Below are 19,427 nucleotides of genomic sequence, written 5' to 3'. Positions count from 1 at the left end.
TTAGTAAATCTTATGGTCAGATGCCTAAATTATAGCTGTCATCGTTTACATGATTAACCTAAAGATGATGTATTGCTTTGTATCTGTATTTGGCTATTAAGTACCACAATTTGAGGCTGAAACATGCGTGAGTAGCAAAGTTATGAATTCCTGTTCGTTGAAGTGTAATGGTTCTTTGATAGGAAGATTTTGATTTCATGTGCACAGGTCTGTCTAAAGCTCACGCAACGGGCAACTATACAATAAACTGACAGTCGGATTCCGCTCTTTAATATGGCACAACCCCGCAATTAAACTGTTATATAAATATTGCTGTGATGTCTGGAACTGAAACAAGATCAAAATCAACAGATTTCAAGCGAGTTAAATCTTTGTTCCTGGTTCTTCTCAATTTCAGAATTTGGGGTTTTTCTATTTGTGTTGGGCTCTGTGTGTTGATACAGCAGGAGCAGTTGACCATTGCATGACTGCAAGTCAGAATAAAGCCAAAGGAAAGGTGAAAAATATGTTTGAGTCCTCTTGGAGCTTGGGTGTAGCAAAAGAAGACTTGGGAGAAAAACAAAGCATGCGGTCAGATATGCAAGAATACCATCCTGACTTTTTCCTTTCTTACTCCTTAAATGTGTCCGGTAAGACATATGCAAAACTGTATCATAAAGAACCATCAGGTACATAACTTAAATGCAAATGACTTATAAGTACAAGCACCTGGGCACTGTGTAGAAGGTGGAGGAATATGCTTTTTCTTCGTTTAAGCAGAAATAATTTTTTATGTTTTTGAAAAATCCTTTAAAACAATATAGAAATATAAACATATAATGCATACGTATAGATTTAGATATTTTTTCTAAGTATTTTTCAACAGAAATACTGATTGAGAAAATGCTTATGGTTTTTGTTCAATTCTTATCATTTTTTATTATTATTTAAAGTGAACTGGTACCCTTAACCTTTTTGAGTGCATTTCAAAACAAAAAGACAAAACCTCAAAACTTAATTCACTCATTGTGTAGAATATTCAAAACATTTCAAAGCCTCCTTTTCTACTTGACAAAACAGAAGAATCCACATATAATGCATTGTCATAGGATGACAACAATCCTGTGTCAATTTACATTAAAATTAACTTAGAAAAACGGAATATGTATTTGAATATATTACATTTGAGTCACTGACAACATTTAAAAATGATGACAACGTAAACTGGAGTAAAAGTTTTGTGCTTCTGTGTTCAGCCTCAAAAAATCCATCTTTGCAAATTCGTAATTTCTCACTTGACAATTGTAGAAAAATAGGCACACTGGTCAGTCAAGAAACATTTGTCCTTCCCGAAAAAGGCGGTTGTATAACTATGTAAATTATTGCATGTACTATACTTAAGTGTTCAGGTAGTCTTTAGCGAGTACGGCCTATTACAAGACCGACATCCAGTCTGTCTGCCACTAATGTCTTGGTTGTATGGGCACCTTGACAGTCTTAATCTCTGCTATATGGGAAGACTTCTGGATGATACAGCTGGTGGTTCCTGCCGTTGTATTCTGCTTTCCTTGGGCCAGGTTGGTCAGAGCCATGGCAGCATGGAGCTCCTTCCAGCAGGTCTCATTGTTTCCCCGTCCGCAACCTTTACTAGCACAGCTGTGACCAGAAAAAACGGTTTATGTGGGAGTCTCTCATTATTATTATTTATTAATATGTGCATACAATACATAATAAAATACAATATAAGTCTTACCTCTCACCCTGGTGTGTACCACAGCCCAATGTTACTGAAAAGACAAAATAGCACAGTTAGGTGAAATGAATCAAACTGAACATTCATATCGTAAGCACATGTTGCGTTTTAGATGTTGATCTGCGCATTGCTTACATTGCAAACTGAAATGCTTTGCAGCATATTAATTGACTATGAAATGAATTGTTTATGCTGATTAACTCAAATTGACAGAACTGATGTGTAAATGTACTTTTACATGTACGTGTCCATGTTCATGGGTAAAATAAGTGTGTGTCTACTGTGCTCAAGTGGAGTTCTTCAGGCCGTGCCTACAGTCACATTCATGCGTTCCAGCCAAAACAAATGCAATTACATTTCTTCTGCGCTCTTGAGATGGAAAAGCATATCTGCTGAGTGTCAGAGACAGACACTTTATTCCACCACTCTGGAAGTGATTGGAATCTTTTAAATTATTGGACCTTCTTTTGCACATTTTTATTATTATTTTGTTTTGCAAATGCCATTTCAAATGTCAGTGACATTCTGCCCAGCAAAAAGTCTGTGTTTAGCCTATACAGTGACTACCAAAAACGGAGACTTAGAAAACTGTGAGGTATTCCATTGAGTTAAACTATGTAAAACAGACAGATTAATATGTCAATATCAGAATAATTAAATCATCAGAATGTTTGACAGTATCATCAATGCAAAATGAATGGCAGAAAACATTGTGTTCTGTTGGATGGAAGAGCACAGCTCAAACAAATTGAGATGGATATTTGAATCATTTTTTTAATTAATCTTTCACATTTGTTTATTTATAGGACAAATCCTTTACAATTCATTTTTACAGTCATCGTTTGGACTGTTTAAATTAAAATCATCTTTTGTATGTTGTATCTACATAAATCCAATTGTTATGGTGAAGCTGCCTTCCTTTTCTGCTCAAAGCATTCAGATAAATAAACAAAGATCTCTCTTATGGGAGCTATGAGAAGGAAAACTGGACGACAAGCACAAGTACACAAAACGCTTTTCTCAGTGTTCTTTGCCTAAAACATCTCCATCTCAGATTTCTTAAACAGCAGCCGTGCCCAGAACTACTATTAACCTTTAATAAATCATTTGGTCTTGTTTCCTGTGTGCTACTGAATGCTTCTCATCTTTTTGCTTGATTTAAAAACTGATTATTAACCAAAATCACATTAACTAAATGAGATTGCACGAATGAAACAAAATATATAAATAAGGCTGTGCTAATTTTCATTGAACATTTGGCCATTGATTGAATTTAACTGGAAAAATTAATTCCTTCACATATTTTTTAATTGAATGTGCATAGGCAACTAAGATGTCACATGATGGTTTTAATTTTTCTTTAGGATTCAACATTACAGCATCTGCAACAGTTTTCTTCTGAGACAAGAAGAAGCCTGAATCATTTTCACACACACACACACAAAAAGTCAACACAGAACTTACTGCCTCCTGCTGTTTTCTCAGTTATGGTCAAATGGCGTGTAAATATACCTTTGTCTCCTTTAAAAGTCTATCACAACCTTTTGCGGCTCATTCTCACAGATATCAGTGGCTGAAAATATGTTCCTTTTTGAACCACGTAACAGAGTTATGATCTGAAAATATTGACATTTTTGTTTTATGAGATTGATGTGGGAAGTTTATGTTGAGGTCACAGATACTTTTCACTGAACCACTCAACTCTTCAAGTGCTGCTTGTACAGCACTACATGTATAATCAATTTGACAAATGTCACATGTTTAGAAATGACAAAAAGCTTTTCCTGATTTCAGAAGGCTTATTTAACGACTTTATCCTGTTAACATGTACACCACCAGCACGGTACTGTCTAGAATAAAATAATATTGCTCATTGTTCCTCTTTTATATCTCAGGATATTTAATAAATTCTGGTTATATATATTATAGGATAATTACTATCTGTAAATCAATATTTTTTTCCCTAAAAGATCCAAGACCCATAATTGAGGAAATAGCCCAAAAACATTGAGAGAATAGAGTTATAAAATAAATGTAGTATATAGATTTTGGATTTGTCTGTAAAAGATTATTAAAGTTATTAATGATATTGTAAGATTATTGAAGTCTGTTTTATAAACAAATAATCAAAGCCGCATGCAACCTTCCTTAAAATATATAGCAAATAGCAGACAGTAGCAGAAAATACGTGTACAGAAAATACTTAAATAATAATACTACATGATTTTTATGTTGCAATATCTAAAGTATATGTGAGAACAGACAGGAAACATATTAGGCAAATGCATTAAATTCAAATGCTCCAATAAGATCCACTTTTTTACCAAAGAAACATGTTACATTTTATATTAGTTTCACTTTTTAAATGCCAACATTGTGTTACTGGATTGCTTGTTTGACTTAAAGCAAAACAAACTGCTTTATTTGGTCATGCATTAGTGCATTGCTGGATTATAAATAAAATCCAGAACCTTTCTTAATTTTCCGAAAATTGTCCAAAAGGACACATAGGCAAAACAAACATCAAAAAAGAAAAAGGACATTTTGAAATGTTGAGTCGGAATTATGTTAATGATGAATCAAACTATGGAAACGTTGGAAAGCATTTGCTTTCAAGGGACATCAGCAGGTGTTCTCATAAACTGTAAGAGAACCGAGTCCAAGTACTTTCCATTCACTGGTCGAACCATGAATGAAACCACAACTTTACATTCAACTTAATTATTCACTCTAATGAGACCCACAGCATGTACAGTATTATAGCGTGTCTAATGTTATATTGTCTTCACACAGGAGTGAACACAACATGTAAGACTTATACATTTAGAACAGTACAGAGCAAACTTTGTATGTCTATGTTGCAACGAGTGCTTAAATACAGAGGAAATTTCAGTCGCTAATTTTTTATTGCATCAGAAAAGTAATTTGGACCACTTAAGCTGCATGAGTAATAACAGACCAGGAGAAGGTCTTGTTCATTTTGCATCTTAACCCTTTAAGTATAATACTCAAATTATTAAATAAAGACTTGCATGCGTATATGCATGTCTTCTGATGAAACTCAAACAATGTTTCTACAATAAGAACAAAGTATCCGAGCCTGAAGTTTAGTAACATTTCTTACCTGTACGGTAGGTGAAGTTTGCTTCAGCTTCTGATGATGAAGGTGAGAGGAAATCGTCGTCATACTCGTTGGAGCTAAATGATCCGGAGTGATTCCTCTTTCGAGAGTCCAGAACTTTTTCGGAAGCCATTACATGGCGAAGCGAATCATTTAGATAGCGGTTCAACAAACTGTTCTTGTATTTCGGTGGAGAGACGTGGTCATCACAAATAGAGGGGTCAGTGCTTCGCCCCACCCCTTTGCCACGGCTATCCTGAATAACACTCTTGTGTGAAGGTCTGGGAAAGTCTGATTCACCGGCCTGCATTAGTAAAGGGCTATCACCATCTGTGAAACAAAGATTTATACAATTTTCACTCCAAAATGACATAGACTTAGTATTATTGAAACATACAGTCCCAGCGAAAATTATATTTGTTATGACCTGATGTCTTAAACATATTCTTTTTTTTAGTTGATTGGTTTAATCTGGCTTTGTTTTTTATAATAGAAATACATAAGTTGTACCAGATATGGAAAAACGGCAAGTGTCCAGTTTACAGAATGTGTGTTACAAAAACATCCCAGAATGCACCTCATAAATCCAGTTAAGGCAATGCATTTAGAAAATGTCTAATTTGCAGGAGATAAACATTCGATTTTTGGGTCACATATGATTCCCGAACTTCTTTCTCACGGTTTTGTTCACAATATGGAAAAATATGTGGAGAATAGTAAGGCACACTGTACCGTCTGATGTTGTGTCATCACTGCTAATGCTGAGTCTCTCTGCATTGCCTTGCACATATTTGTTGTAAAGTTTAATGCGTAGAGCCCAGCTGAGGTCAGGCTGTCGAACTGTGTTCTTGAGCCTACGTCTTGCATTCGCGAACCAGTTTGAGACCTGAAAAATACAAAACCACAATTGTTGAATTGGTTTATCTTGATTGCAGTCTCAGGGGTAATGATTTAATGCAATAGTCGCAATGACGCAATACATAGTCATATTTTTATTTTTTAGCTGGCTGTCACCCACTTTATATTAGTTTGGAAAAAACTTTAGGAAGTCTTTGAAATGGGCTGGATTTCTTCATGAACGGCTTTTAATATTATATCTGATCTTTATCCATGTCACAATATTAAATAGAGTCTTATTTAACAACAACACATGCGAAATTAGTAGCACCATATCATAATTGAAGCAATAGACACCATGCCTGATGATAAAGATTGGCAGCCAAGTTAGCATTTACATCGACCTGTTCTACAATATCAGAAACACAATTTAGTGCTCTGCTCTTGGTGAGGGGACTCTGCTCATGTCCAATATGACTCAATCAAAATAGATTCAGCAGGCCTCACGAAATCTGTTGATGTTCATGAGACTGGACAGGTTACACAAGCTTTTTCCAGACTTGGCCATCAATCAGTCCATAATCAGGACAATAGTTTACAAATGGAAGAAATTCGGCACAATTGCTACATTTAGGACTGGATGTCCTGCAAAAATGTTCTATCAACGAATCTTAATGTGATAACTTCGTTTAGTATGTGTTTATGAATCAACCATAAACCGCAGAGCAAATGTAGCTGTGTGCATTGTTGCCTGTTTCACATTTGCCTGCAGACCACCTGAATACTCAACAGCACTACTGGGACAATCATCCAGCGATTGATAAGATAAAGGTTGAGTATTTTGCACGCTGCCATATGTTTGGAAAGCACAAAATGCAGCATGCCAACACAAAAACTCATTCCATGAGCTTGGTGGAGGGAACATGATGTTGTGGAGTCTGATTTGATTACTCTCGGCCTGGAAGTTAACCATCATTTATGGACCAATGAATATCAAGTTGTACCAACAAGTAACATAATGTTGAGACATCTGTTTTCAAAGTGTATGGTTTATGCAATGGGCATATAACTGTGATGCACGTCTGATTGGCAGCTCCAGAATTAATATAAACAACATGCACGAGACTCAACGAGGTATATGTACTGTTCAGATCAACTAAATTTTAATCTTTTTTCCCAATTCTGTAGTTGTTTTTATTTCAAGACACACATATGGGCCAAGACCAACCACTGATGCATTAAACCACTTCACTCTGATGTGAATAAACCTCATCAAATAAGTCGCATCTAGCAGGAACCCTGCCATACAGAGTGAAGGCTGGCTTTGATCTCACCTGAACCAGGGTCATGTGCGAGCCCAAAGCCAGCAGAATCTTCTCAGTCTTGGTGGGGTACGGGTTGTCCCTGTGCTTGTAAAGCCACTGCTTCAGTGGTCGAGCCATATCCTGCAGGGCCTGACGTTTGTGCCGCACCTTCCCTCCGCTGCGCATGAAAAACACCATGGAGAGCCAAAGAGGTAAGTATATATTTAAGAGTGGGCCACACATCTAAACATTTAAGTCACATCTTGATCAACCATTTGTGTAATCTGGATCAATAACTTAGTTTCTACAAACCTGCAGCAAAACTACCATGCCACTCATCACTTTATTAACGCAAATTATCGAACTGCAAAAACATAACCCAAACACTTTACATGAGAACAGAAATGGAGACTGGTGAAGTTGTAAACAAAGTGGTTGAAGAATGCAACAAATGATGGAAAATACCAACATCACTACGCATTCAAGCGAAATCTTACTCATGCTGGATCAATCCGAAGTGGCACCATATTCTACACCAAAACAATCAGCAGATGTCACTGTGGACCAAGTGCAAGTCTTACTGTATGCGTAACACCTCATATACCTTAAATATAAACTGATGTGATGAATTAACTACCAATGCACTTTATTCCTCTCTGGTTTGGTGTTTTAATAAAAGAGAATTAATACATACAGCAAGCATAATGTCCTACAGTATATGCAGGTTGCTGTAGTAAATTATTAAAATGACTTCTATCTCGACCTTATTAAAACTATATTATATACTCACAATTTTGTTTTGTTGCATTTATTTTTCAAACATTTTCCATTTAATTGACCTGTCCACCTTTATCATCATTTGTTGCATGTAGTACCACCCCCATAATTATTTTAATACCAAAAGTTAACCATATCATCATAGTATTATTATTATATAATATATAATAAATAAATATTATAAATATTATAATAAATAAATATGATCAAATGTATTCAACCACGTCCTTAAACTATTGCCTAAATACATAAATACAAATATTTTATATAATGTTTATATTTAAGCGTTTTCAATATATCAACTATATGGAGTGGTGGAATAGGTTAAATCAATGTTTTATTGTAGGTTTGAGGCTGATTTCACACGCATAGTAGTTTTCTTTAATGGACCACAGACATACCCATTTCTCCTGTGTTTAACAGCTTCGGTGTCATCCATCACGTTGTGGCTTGACAGTAAATCTGTGCGTTGTCCATCGATCACCTCTAAATAGTTCCTGCTGGTCCTCTCGACGCTCGTCACGCTATCGTCAAAGCGCAGGTGATCAAACTTACTGAAGACTACCGCGTTCATCTCCCTCGCTTAAATAAATGCCATTTGCCAAAAATGATAATGTATCTCCAAAGATCGTCCGAAATGTTGCTCTTATAAATGCCCCTGTGAAGAAAAAAAGTCAAAACTTATAACTGAGAATGCCATTTCCTTTATTGTTTCCACATTGTTTGCAACTATTAAGATGTTGAGTTTTTTAAAGACATTGTCAAGCATTAATGTAGTAAACACAGAATGCAATCAAAAGGAAAAATATGTTTCAATTGTAATTTTCTAACGAAAGGCTTAATAAAACACACCAGAACTTACCGATACACCCCGTTAGTACCTTCAACTACAGCGTCGTTATTTTAGTGGCGCGCGGTGTCTTGCGTCCCATCTGCTCATATTCAACACCGCCGCGTTCCGCAACTGTGAACTGCTGTCTGACTCCCCACTATATCAACCAACACTAGAGGGTATTGCACCCCGGAACCTGAATACACAGCCCATCTCGCGTTTCCCAGACATATAGCTGAAGCTCATAAGACAACATGAAAGTGATGTATCCCTGCTCAGGTGAGAGAGTCTGGCGGCTCGTCTCCGTTTGGGGCTACTGTGCATCTGGCTGTTAGCGGGGCTGGACATTCTCCAAACACAACTCTGGGGAGTTCTCGAGCAGACTTTTCTCACTTATCTTATGGAAAGCGTTTATATTGTAGCGCTGTTGAAACACATTTCATTACGGGTAATTATAGACCGTCTGGTTTCGAGCAACAAGGCAAACGGAACGCTTTTTAGTCTGATCTGTGCTGGGGTGAAACGTGTATTATGGAGTTGATAGGAGCGTCTGTTTTAGCGTTTTAAACGTAGCTATAACTGTAATTTAGTCGCTATTATTTTTTAGACATTTTATTGCATTATAAATGCTGCCTGTAAATATCGGTAAGAGAAGTATTTGATCGTGGTTTTTTAAATATTAAGACAGATATTACAGAGACGCATATTATATTTCACCACGAAGTATGACAGCCAATTGAAAAATAAAAGAGCTGAAAATCTAAAAAACATCAAAAATAGCAATGCTATCATTGCCATAGGCATAGTGTAATCATTCATAGTATCGGCTAGAATAAACACATTAGTCTTAAAGGGATAGTTCGCCCCGAAATGAATGAATCACTCATCCTCAAGTTGTTGCAAACCTCTATACATTTCTTTGTTCTGTTGAACACAAAGAAAGATATTTGGATGAATGTTAGCAACTGAGATTTCTGGTGCACCATTGAAGTTTTTCATATTTTTTGGTTCTGATGTACACAAAATAAGCTATTTTGAAGAATTTGAAAACAAACAGTTCTGGGGCAACTTTGACTATTTTTTAAGAACCCCAGAAATCGCAGTTGCTAACATTCTTCAAAATATACTTCCTTGTGGTCAAATGTAAGTTCTCACTAAAGAGCCGTTCACAGATGTTCTCACAAAGGGGTATTTTTAAGCATTTGTAATCACAAAGAGCATCCCCATATGACACCTTAAAGCAGACAGCACATTCCTCTCTAGTAGTCCAAGCATATAACACAGCAACACACACTATAAATTCCTTTCCCTCAGCGATACATTTGTTGATACTAGACATGTAACCTCTCATTCACACACAAAAAAACAGAGAGCTTTTCGCTCCGAAGTTGTGCAACACTGAATAAGCTACCGACTTTCAAAACAGGTTCATTCCCACTTGATTTTGTAATATGTTATTTTTTCGATTGAAGAAACTGTGCATGTACTCTGCTTGAACCAGGTTTCCTTAAATTTGCAGAGATGAAAGTGGATAAAAAACTTTGTCCTACAGGGATGCACCAATATGTACATTTTGGCCCATAACGATAACCGATAAGCTGACACCGATAAACTGATAAGCTATTTATGGCCGATATACCACAGTATCTAGATATTAATATAAAAGTCCCTAAGACTGAAGAGGCAAAAGTAGACAACTGCTTTGTTTGAAAACATTGCACTGCAGAAAACAAGGTAACTATTAGCTCTCCTTTTTCCTCTGAAAATCATGTACCAAGCCTACTTTACACCAGTTAACAATTCTTTAACCTTCAAACGTTTCTGGTATATTTTTTATTTAATGAACAAATTAAAGATGTTCTTCCAGAGAAGTCAGAATTTTTTTCTTAATAGCCATGTCTAACAGGTCTCAAGACAGAAAGCATTCAGACAGCAGTCTCATTCAAACAATATGCTTTTGTCTCTATAATTTACACATTCATACATTTTAACTGTGAGCAGTGTGCAGCTGAAGAAGTTTAACCAGAGGAAATGATTTATGAATAATGGGCTATAATATATCAGCCTAAATTTTATTATCGGACAATACCGATAACATTAAAATTACCATTTATCGGCCAATACCGATATGGCCTTTAATTTAATGTGCATCCCTAGTTTTATACCATGACCAATAGCATCAGCTCTTGTGTTTGTTCAAAAACATGTGTTCATATAATGTTGAGAAACATTATTTAGGCATGGTTTCACAGACAAGGCTTAAGGCCAATCCTAGACTAAAATAAATGTATGACCTGCCTTAAATATCTTAAAATATATCAGTGCCATTGTATTGTCTCAAGAGGCCGACCAGTAATGTATTCTTCAAAGGCCTTTTTATAAAAGCAACATAAATATCTTAATTCTAAGGCATAGTCCTGGCTTAAGTTTAGCCGTGTCTGTGAAACCAGGCCATAAGGTAACATTTTAATGAGAATGGTTATGAAGCTGTTAAAAAGCATTGCAAAAACGGCTTCAGTTTCATCACAGGAGTCTGTAAAAAAGCTTTGGGCAACAAGAGTTTACTGCAATAATACCAATTAGAGCAGATTCAAAACCACAAACACCACAGCCACAAATGATCTCCAACAGCCAAGAGTGAACATACAGTTAATGACAAAATCGCTTTTATACTCTCATGGAATTCATCTGAATAGAAGTGTCTGTCACTGCATCATATCTACCACAGGCCTTTAGAGTCATATAGTTAATAGTCTCAGCATCTCTTGATCTCCAGTTTTGATTGCTGGACTTTGGTCACAGATACAGCATTGTACTGAAAATTGTGGCGACTGCATGCGGTACGTGGCACTATCCCATGAAATGTGTGTATAGTTACACTTACAGGCCTGAGTCTAATCTTAGTGGAGAAAAAACTTAGAAAATGTCGAGGAATAAACAGCTCATGTTTCTAGTTTGGTCTGTTATGGCTAGCGTAGCGAGGATCTCATCATTGGGGTCGCAGTCACACGTGAGGTCAGCAGAGATGTTGAAGATTTATATGACCTTTGTATTGTAATGTATATTTTAAAATTTAAATGAGACGGGGAGTTTTTTTATACTTTTATCACCTGCAGTCATGTACTGATTGGATGTGAGAGGGAGTGTCTGGTCGTTATTTATTGTATTATTATTTTATCATAATTTATTGATGTAATTTTATTATTATTATTTTCATTCATCAAATGATTTAATAGAACAAGCTGTTTATAATTTATCCACTGAAATATACTTATGTGATGGCCAATAAATTATAACATCAAGAATTTGATTGCAAATATAAGGCGAGTATCACACATGACACTGACATAACAGCGGTCAATAGTTTACTTCATTTGGCTGTGCTTTTATTTTATACATCCACATTGCAAGTAGATGCGCATTCTCATGAGACTTTCTACACATGAGGTCAAGCGCTTTGAGAAGAGCGAGACGTCACACACGGAAGTGATAACATTAACAGTACTAAAGAACAGCAGGTAATCACAAGTCTATACAGAATTTGTGAGAAAGATTATAAATGTATTAAAATTTATAATGATGTGCATGTGTGAAACACACATTTTTCTATCCCCCTCCATTAAAACTAGTTCCATCCAAACCGGGCTCAGGTCTCGAGACACATTTTTCCAGGTTCAACTATTTGCTTGATGGTGAGATTCTGGCAAACAGCAAGACATTGCAGAGGACTAAATAGTTTATATAGCACAATGCATTATACTTAAGATTATCATTTGCTGTTGTGAGATCCAGTGAGTGGGTTTGGTGTGCAGATAAAAAAACGAGCAATTCCAAATGGGATCAAATGAGGAGCCCCTGTTCTAGCTGTCTAGTTATTCATAGCAAATGCTGTTTTAATGAGCATCACTGGTTGTAATGATAAGGATGAAATGATAACTATAATTGCTTGGCAACAGTGGATGTAAAATATCAGGGTACATCCTCATCCAGCACAGTTTTAGGTCAAAGCCGGCTATCGCTGTCTGACTACAAAGCAGAGCATTTTGTCTCCGGCCTTTTATAACCAACTCCACATGTCTTATCTAAATAAATACTACGCCAAGACAGATCACATTTCCCCCTGGTGCTTGCCAGACATACAGATTACCTTGTCATTGGCTTTAAAGTGGTACTGGTACATTAAGAAGTGACACCAGTCATGTAAGAAATGGTCCTAATAAGTGATTCTTCACCTCCTTTTACCATAGTAAATGACTATTAGGCATACACGAGCAGGAAGTCTCATCTAAGTTCAGTTCAGTAATTGATAGCCATTTAATATTAGACCTCTGTCCTTCTACTAATATAAATCCTTTACCCTCAAGACATGAAATGTGCAAATTAAATGTTAATTCTTACCACAGTCAAATGGTGATCACAGAAAAGTATGCCAATCCCTACAAAAATAAGACAGAAATGCTGAGAAGACTTAATGTGGAGGGCAAGGTTATATAAGTAGTAGGAAGTAGATGCTGGTCACTATATGATTTAGCACCATGAAATCAAAATTGACACAATGTTTACTCCAACGTGTTCCTAGTGTTGTCATAATAAAGAAAAAAAGGTCAAGATAAGAAAATATGTAAAAATAAGAAAAGAAGTATAAAGACAAATATACTTCAGATTAGATTGTTGGTACATGAAAAAACAAGTCATAAAAATATGTGCTGCACAAAAATGGTTATTCTGTATTATAAGTAGGATATGAATCACATTGCTTTTTGCAGGTTGGCTGATGTAATTTCATTTCCATATGCGACAACCACACTAACTAAATAATGTCTACTCATAATTTCTTAAACATTCTTTAATCAACATATCTCCATGTCTAACAAAATGTCAAATCCCAGTGGAGCCTATATGCGTCATATGTTTTTCTTTGCTAATAAATCTTCCAAGGTTGAATAATATCCACAGAGTACAGTAAATTAAACATGATGACATATCAATGTTTGTGTCTTCTCACACTTGCTGTTTTGCCCATTAGCTGGGGAATGGTCCAACAGAAAGATGCACCGGGTGCCTTAATGTTCTGCCAGTCAACGAAACCTACAAAGTTGTGCATTTATCATTTTTTATGTTGCCGAAGACTACAAATTATTTTTTAAAAATATTTTTTTACGTCTAAAGTCTTAACTTCATGCCCCAAAGGTGCCAGGACATAGTGAATCTTCAAGACACAAAAAGGCTTTGGGGAAAATGTACAGAATTTGCTTCTGTATTTAAAAGTCCAAAGTGTTCAACGATTTATGCATTGAAGTTATGTTTGAAAATTGCTCTTTTAACCTATTTGAGAGCAGCTAAATGTATTGAGGGCAAGGACAATAACTGGGACAGGTTTAATTCTGTCTGCTCTTCTGCAGGTGGCTCTCTTTAAGGGCTAGCTATTTTAGTACCATACATGACCACTAATGTTTTGGACATTATGTTTGAAAAAAAATTCCCCCTGCTAAATGACAGCGTATAAGAGCTACAAAAGAGTGTCCTTTCTCTGAGTATAACATAAGCTGGGACATTAGCAAGCGTGCAGTGTGTAAAAGGGACAGTTCAACCCAAAAAAATAATTCTGTCATCATTTACTCACTGTTGCAAACCTGTATAAATATATTTGTTCTGCTGAACACAAAGATAGATATTTGAAAGATGTCAGTAAGCAAATCTTGTCCCCAATTGAGTCCAATAGTATTTATTTTCCCTACTATGATAGTAAATGGGGGATGAGATCTGTTTGGTTACTGAGTTTCTTCCAAATATCTTCCCTGCATTATCGATCAGCAGCAAAGGGATTTCATGGTCACAAATCAAATGAAGCAATGCATTTACAGAACACGAGACTGATTCCAAAATTTGGTTTTAAATAACTTATTACAGAGCTATATATACATTTTACAACGTGCACTTTTGAACTTATAAGCAGTAAGAAAGTTTCATTCTGGATTGGTGTTGTAGTATTTTATTGCAGTATATATTCATCGAAAACATCTGTTGATGCGAATTCAATTTGTTGATTTTCAGGCTTATCAAGACTCTCCTGTTCTTTGGTTGCCAAATAATGGGTATTGAGATGCTACCGCTATTTATGTAGTTAAAAGTTCAACCAGTTATATTTGTACGCATTGTAGACAGTGTCAATCGTCAGTGTGCTTCTACCAAGTGTTTACACATTCAGTTCCTCCTTCTTTTGGTACTTAAAAGTAAGACCAGCCTACTGTAAATAGTCAATGCCCAACGTGCCTTTCCGGTGATTAATTGCTTTGCGAATGTGTTGATCTGTGCCACGTATACTCCCAGAAGTCCCTGGGTGTTTTAGCACTGCAGTTACTATATCATATAATTATGACTTTGCCATCAATCACATTTTCATACTAATGCATCATTAACCCAACAAATAGCTCCCATATGTTCATTCAGGCCCAGTCCTCTTGTCCAAATACAGTATCCCTGCCACATGATTTTCCACAGAGTTGTGGGTATACCATAGGCTACAACACATGGTTCCACCATCTCATGGCCTACATCTTCTTCACTTCCTTAATGAGTTGGGTCGTGTTTGCCAGCTAAGCAGTCATTGATAATTAGCATAAATGTATCATTTTCAGGGTCATGAGGATGTGTCAAGAGGTCCCTCTTCCTGTTTCTGGGTTCTTCAGGTTGCTTTCACACTAAGGGCTTTTTGGTGTTAGAGCATCATGCAGTTACAAATGCAATCTATCCTAAATCACAGAGGTAAACAAAACTCTTTTATTTGGGTCTGGATACTACTCTAACAGCCAGGGTGTTTCAGCTTTTTTCGACGCTGACAATTTTATGTTTCTGCACTCGCTCATAACTTCTGGTCTCAGCTACAGGACGAAATCCCCTCGTAGCACATTAACCTCCTCTTATTCAGCATCATGCTGGTTTCCGTTGACAAGCAATAGGCAATTTTATGCCTTTCACAGCCAATTTACTATATGATCCAGAAAGGAGGTGAACCTCCACAAATCTTTTGTTATTTCACGTTTCTCATTAGACGCATCACGGGTCAGTGTTGAACATGGAGCTCTGTTAATGTCGTGAAGGAAACTGCACCTGCAATTACTGCTCTCATTATTGTAATCATTGTTATTTATGACTCCCTGTTTAGAGTATACCTCAGTCCAAATGGAGCATAATGAGGTGTCGGGATGATAATGAGTTTGTCTTGAAGATGATTAGAATGATGACGGCATAATTATCCAGGTCTACAGTAACTTTTGGTGTCAAACTGCTTTTGGCCCATGTGTGAGGCAGCTGGCACCTCACAGAATGGTGGAGGGCCATGTGGTAAACATCATCATTGTACAGAAACTGAAGCGTCATTCATTTTGGAAATACTAGAGATTTTGGTTAGAGACAGTAAGTCGATTTGTACTGTATTTGCATTCATATTTTTCGCAAGATAGAGAATGTAATCCTGAGATATTTTCCCAGAGATTTACATTCTTTTATCACTTACTCACACTCCTGTCTTTCCAAACCTGGTAACTAATCAACATTGGGCTTCAATGACATTGTAGGGACACAAAACCACTGAGACATTCCTCAAAATGTCACTTTTTGTGTTCCACAGAAGAAAGAGCCACATACGTTTTGAACAACATAAGGGTGAATAAATGATGACAGGTAAAACCATGCAATTATTGTATAAATATAATAGCCCAATTGCAAATCCCAAAATAGTTGCACGAATCAAACGCCACCAGGCAACACGAAACTCTTAAAATCGTCCTGCAAAAGATATTTACAAATGAAAAAGGAGTAGTAGAGCCTTTCTGCCTTAAATGAGTTAAATATCATCTTCATTTTTGTAGGTTTAGAATGATTTAAGAATACTCCCGATATTCCAAAGTCAACCAAGATAAACAACTCAAGGCCTAATCCCCCATAAAGACCATCCAAAATGGAAGACCAGACACACAAATTAGGATATTTTGCAATGGAAAATGAATCTCACATCACGGTGGAATAACATAAAATTTGGCTTCATGCATAGGAATTTTGTATGAATTTTTTAGTTGAAAGTGTTAGCAATCCAGTATATTTTATAATGCCACTCTTCCGTATTACGTATGATCAACTTTTCAAAATATGTATTATACTGACTAAATTGAGTTTTGTTATGTCTGACTGTTCCTCATTTAACCAATTACTAAAGTACAGTTCATTCTTATTCTTATTTTTCTTAGTTTGCAAAAGATGTAGTTAAATAACTATATGCTGTCACTTACCTTGAGACACTTGATGGCATTCAGCAAACATAAAGATGTTTCAGACCTTTACTTGACTGTAAGTCTTTATTAAACCGATGTCTTAAGCTACCAGGCAGAACACTGCAGCATGCATGGCTGAGTCTCTTCCCATACCTCTAATGCATGAGTAAAAGGCATAACATTTCGTTAACAGGGCAGACTGAATTAATACCCATCCGAGGACTACTCCAGATGGCTCCTGCCTCTTTCACAGCCTCTCGTTGTGTAGGAAAATAAACATACGTAAATCACCATAGTGGGAGTTTCTACAATCAACGATGCTCAAGTCATGGTCCAAATCCCGTCTTCTCTGAGGACCTGCTGATTTTGTGGGGAATGCGCAGTGCTGTTAAAAGCAATCTCCTGACAAAACATAACGTAGCTGTTTTAGACAAATGTGGTCTCGTGTTCTTTTTCGATTTGATGTTTTTGGCTAAAAGAGCTAGAATATGCCAAGGCCCTAAAGAAGTAACACTTTCGCTTGCCTACCTGCTTACAATGTCTGTTTGTGTCTTCAGGAACTACTACACGCATGTTTCGAGACTCAGGGGAGGAAGGCGTCCTGCTTTTGGAGTCTTGTATCACTTCAATGGGCCACCATATTGCAACGACCACATAAAGAGGTGTTTTTTTTGGAAAAAAGTTGCTGCCCAAATTAAATCCATATGAATAGATGACCTTAAAGTCGAGGGTGGTTATTGCAGTAAATAGGGCTCTTTGTGGATGTTTTACTAAAACATTCAATGCATTCATGTTTCTGCCATTTTAAATATGAGAAGTGACTCGTGGGAGTTTCTTGGTTGCATGCACAATAGAATAAGGATTAAAGAGCTCTTGCTGGTTTCATTTTTGAGACTTTCAACTTGTAAGGACAAATTTGACTTAATTCATGAATGGAAATGAAGAATGAGTGCAATGGACAATGCAACCACCAGAAATGAAAGCACTGTGGTGTCTTTTTGAAAGAAAAAGGGAAAGAAAGAATCATATGACTGTGGAAATAATTTTAAGTTCCAATTCTGTAGTACATGTAGATGTCACAAGGAAATTACATCATACTGTCATAGTAGCCAGCGCTACATAAACAGAAATATGAGTGAGTGCACCTGTAATCCTCATCCCATCGTGCATGCAACCAAACATAAGTCACCTCTTAAGACGACATGAATGTTATTAAGGTTTTTCAAAGAAAATCTACAAAGAGCATCATTTACTGCAATTGCAATAATGTCAACAGAGGGATTTGAGGCTGATTTTGTGTACAGAATCTAATTTAATGCTTAGGACGACTTTGTTCTTTTCGTAGATGTGCTTTTAGAGAAAGTATGTGAAACATCAGGATTTCCTTCCACAGAGTTAAGTAGATTTCGTCTGTTTTTCTAAGCACTCGAAGGACTGGGACTTTAGGAACTCTCTTTAATTCTTGATGTTCCACAATTGTCTCTGAAAGCACACCACATCTTAATACAAAAAGAAAAAAGAACAATGAGAGAGAGAACAAAAATACAAAGCATAAAATTATATTCTGCAAACAAATCCCACTGTTGACATTATATCCCATCATGCATTGCACATAACCGCACATAATATATGTGTATTAAGTACAAAGGAGAGAAATGTAAGTAAAACATGTTTAAGTCCTGGATCCAGACTGAATGGCCCAGTGAATAATTTGGTGAGAGGTAAACAGGAGGTTTCTCTTGCACTTTATGTGCTTCTTGGTCATAGTCCGTTAAAACCACAGACTCATGGCTCTGCTCACATGCTACCTAAAGGTTCTGCACTAACAAGAAATGATCGCATATAGCCATAAATCACATATGGAAAAACAAGAGTTTGACTTTCTTTTTGGGGGGCAAAATTTTTCTCATGAAACGGCAAAATCTGGGTGTTTGTGGCAGATCCAGCCTTTATAGTCTATCATGAGTTTGAGTGGAAAAAGAAGAGTCAAACTGCAGTGCTAATCCGTCAGGGGCTGTGTTGATGGTAAAGGTAGATGTTACTGGCAGTGGCACATCCGTTTTCTGGAATGTTTTAAACTGAATTGAATGTATGGAAGCAGTCAGTTTGACAGACATCCTTCCCAGTGGGAACGTAGAGGCTACTCTTATTGGTTTCAGGGTCGCGTGCTCATGAAGGAGGAGCTCGACAAAACAAGCACACAGTCTGTCATTTACTAGCGGGGGGCAAAATACCACAATGAAGGTTTGTGTTTTTAAATGAATGGACACAATGAATCACACAGGACGGCGGTTTGACGGTTATTATCATGACCCAAGCTCAGCTTGTCGAGAATGCTCTGTGATTCAAGTTTAAGTGACGTTCTCATAAAACTGAAGTATTTGTGGCACGCGTCCATCCCGAGGATATTTCATTCTAAGAGGTGGTCTGTTTTATCCATCTTGATCTTTATTGATCACAGGATTGCTGAGGTCAGATTCACTCCGAATACTGTGGTTCATTAACTAATCGATCTCATCTGCTCCAGTCAGCTGTAAGAATGGCCCGTTCTGCC

At 36.7% G+C, this 19,427-nt stretch overlaps 1 protein-coding gene across 1 annotated transcript; it reads right to left on the bottom strand.

Moving 5' to 3' along the window:
* Positions 1-957: 957 nt before the first annotated feature.
* Positions 958-8,865, bottom strand: mkxb (mohawk homeobox b). The gene is made up of 7 exons (XM_056744057.1): positions 8,634-8,865; positions 8,173-8,429; positions 7,025-7,172; positions 5,586-5,739; positions 4,857-5,183; positions 1,733-1,766; positions 958-1,635 (listed from the first exon to the last, which is right to left on the bottom strand). The coding sequence occupies exons 2-7, from the start codon at positions 8,343-8,345 to the stop codon at positions 1,443-1,445; spliced, it is 1,029 nt and encodes a 342-aa protein (XP_056600035.1). The 5' UTR covers positions 8,346-8,429; positions 8,634-8,865; the 3' UTR covers positions 958-1,442.
* Positions 8,866-19,427: the final 10,562 nt, after the last annotated feature.

Source organism: Triplophysa dalaica, chromosome 3, assembly GCF_015846415.1.
Source record: "Triplophysa dalaica isolate WHDGS20190420 chromosome 3, ASM1584641v1, whole genome shotgun sequence".
Taxonomy (NCBI): Eukaryota; Metazoa; Chordata; class Actinopteri; order Cypriniformes; family Nemacheilidae; genus Triplophysa; species Triplophysa dalaica.
This window is presented reverse-complemented; position numbering and strand designations above follow the sequence as displayed.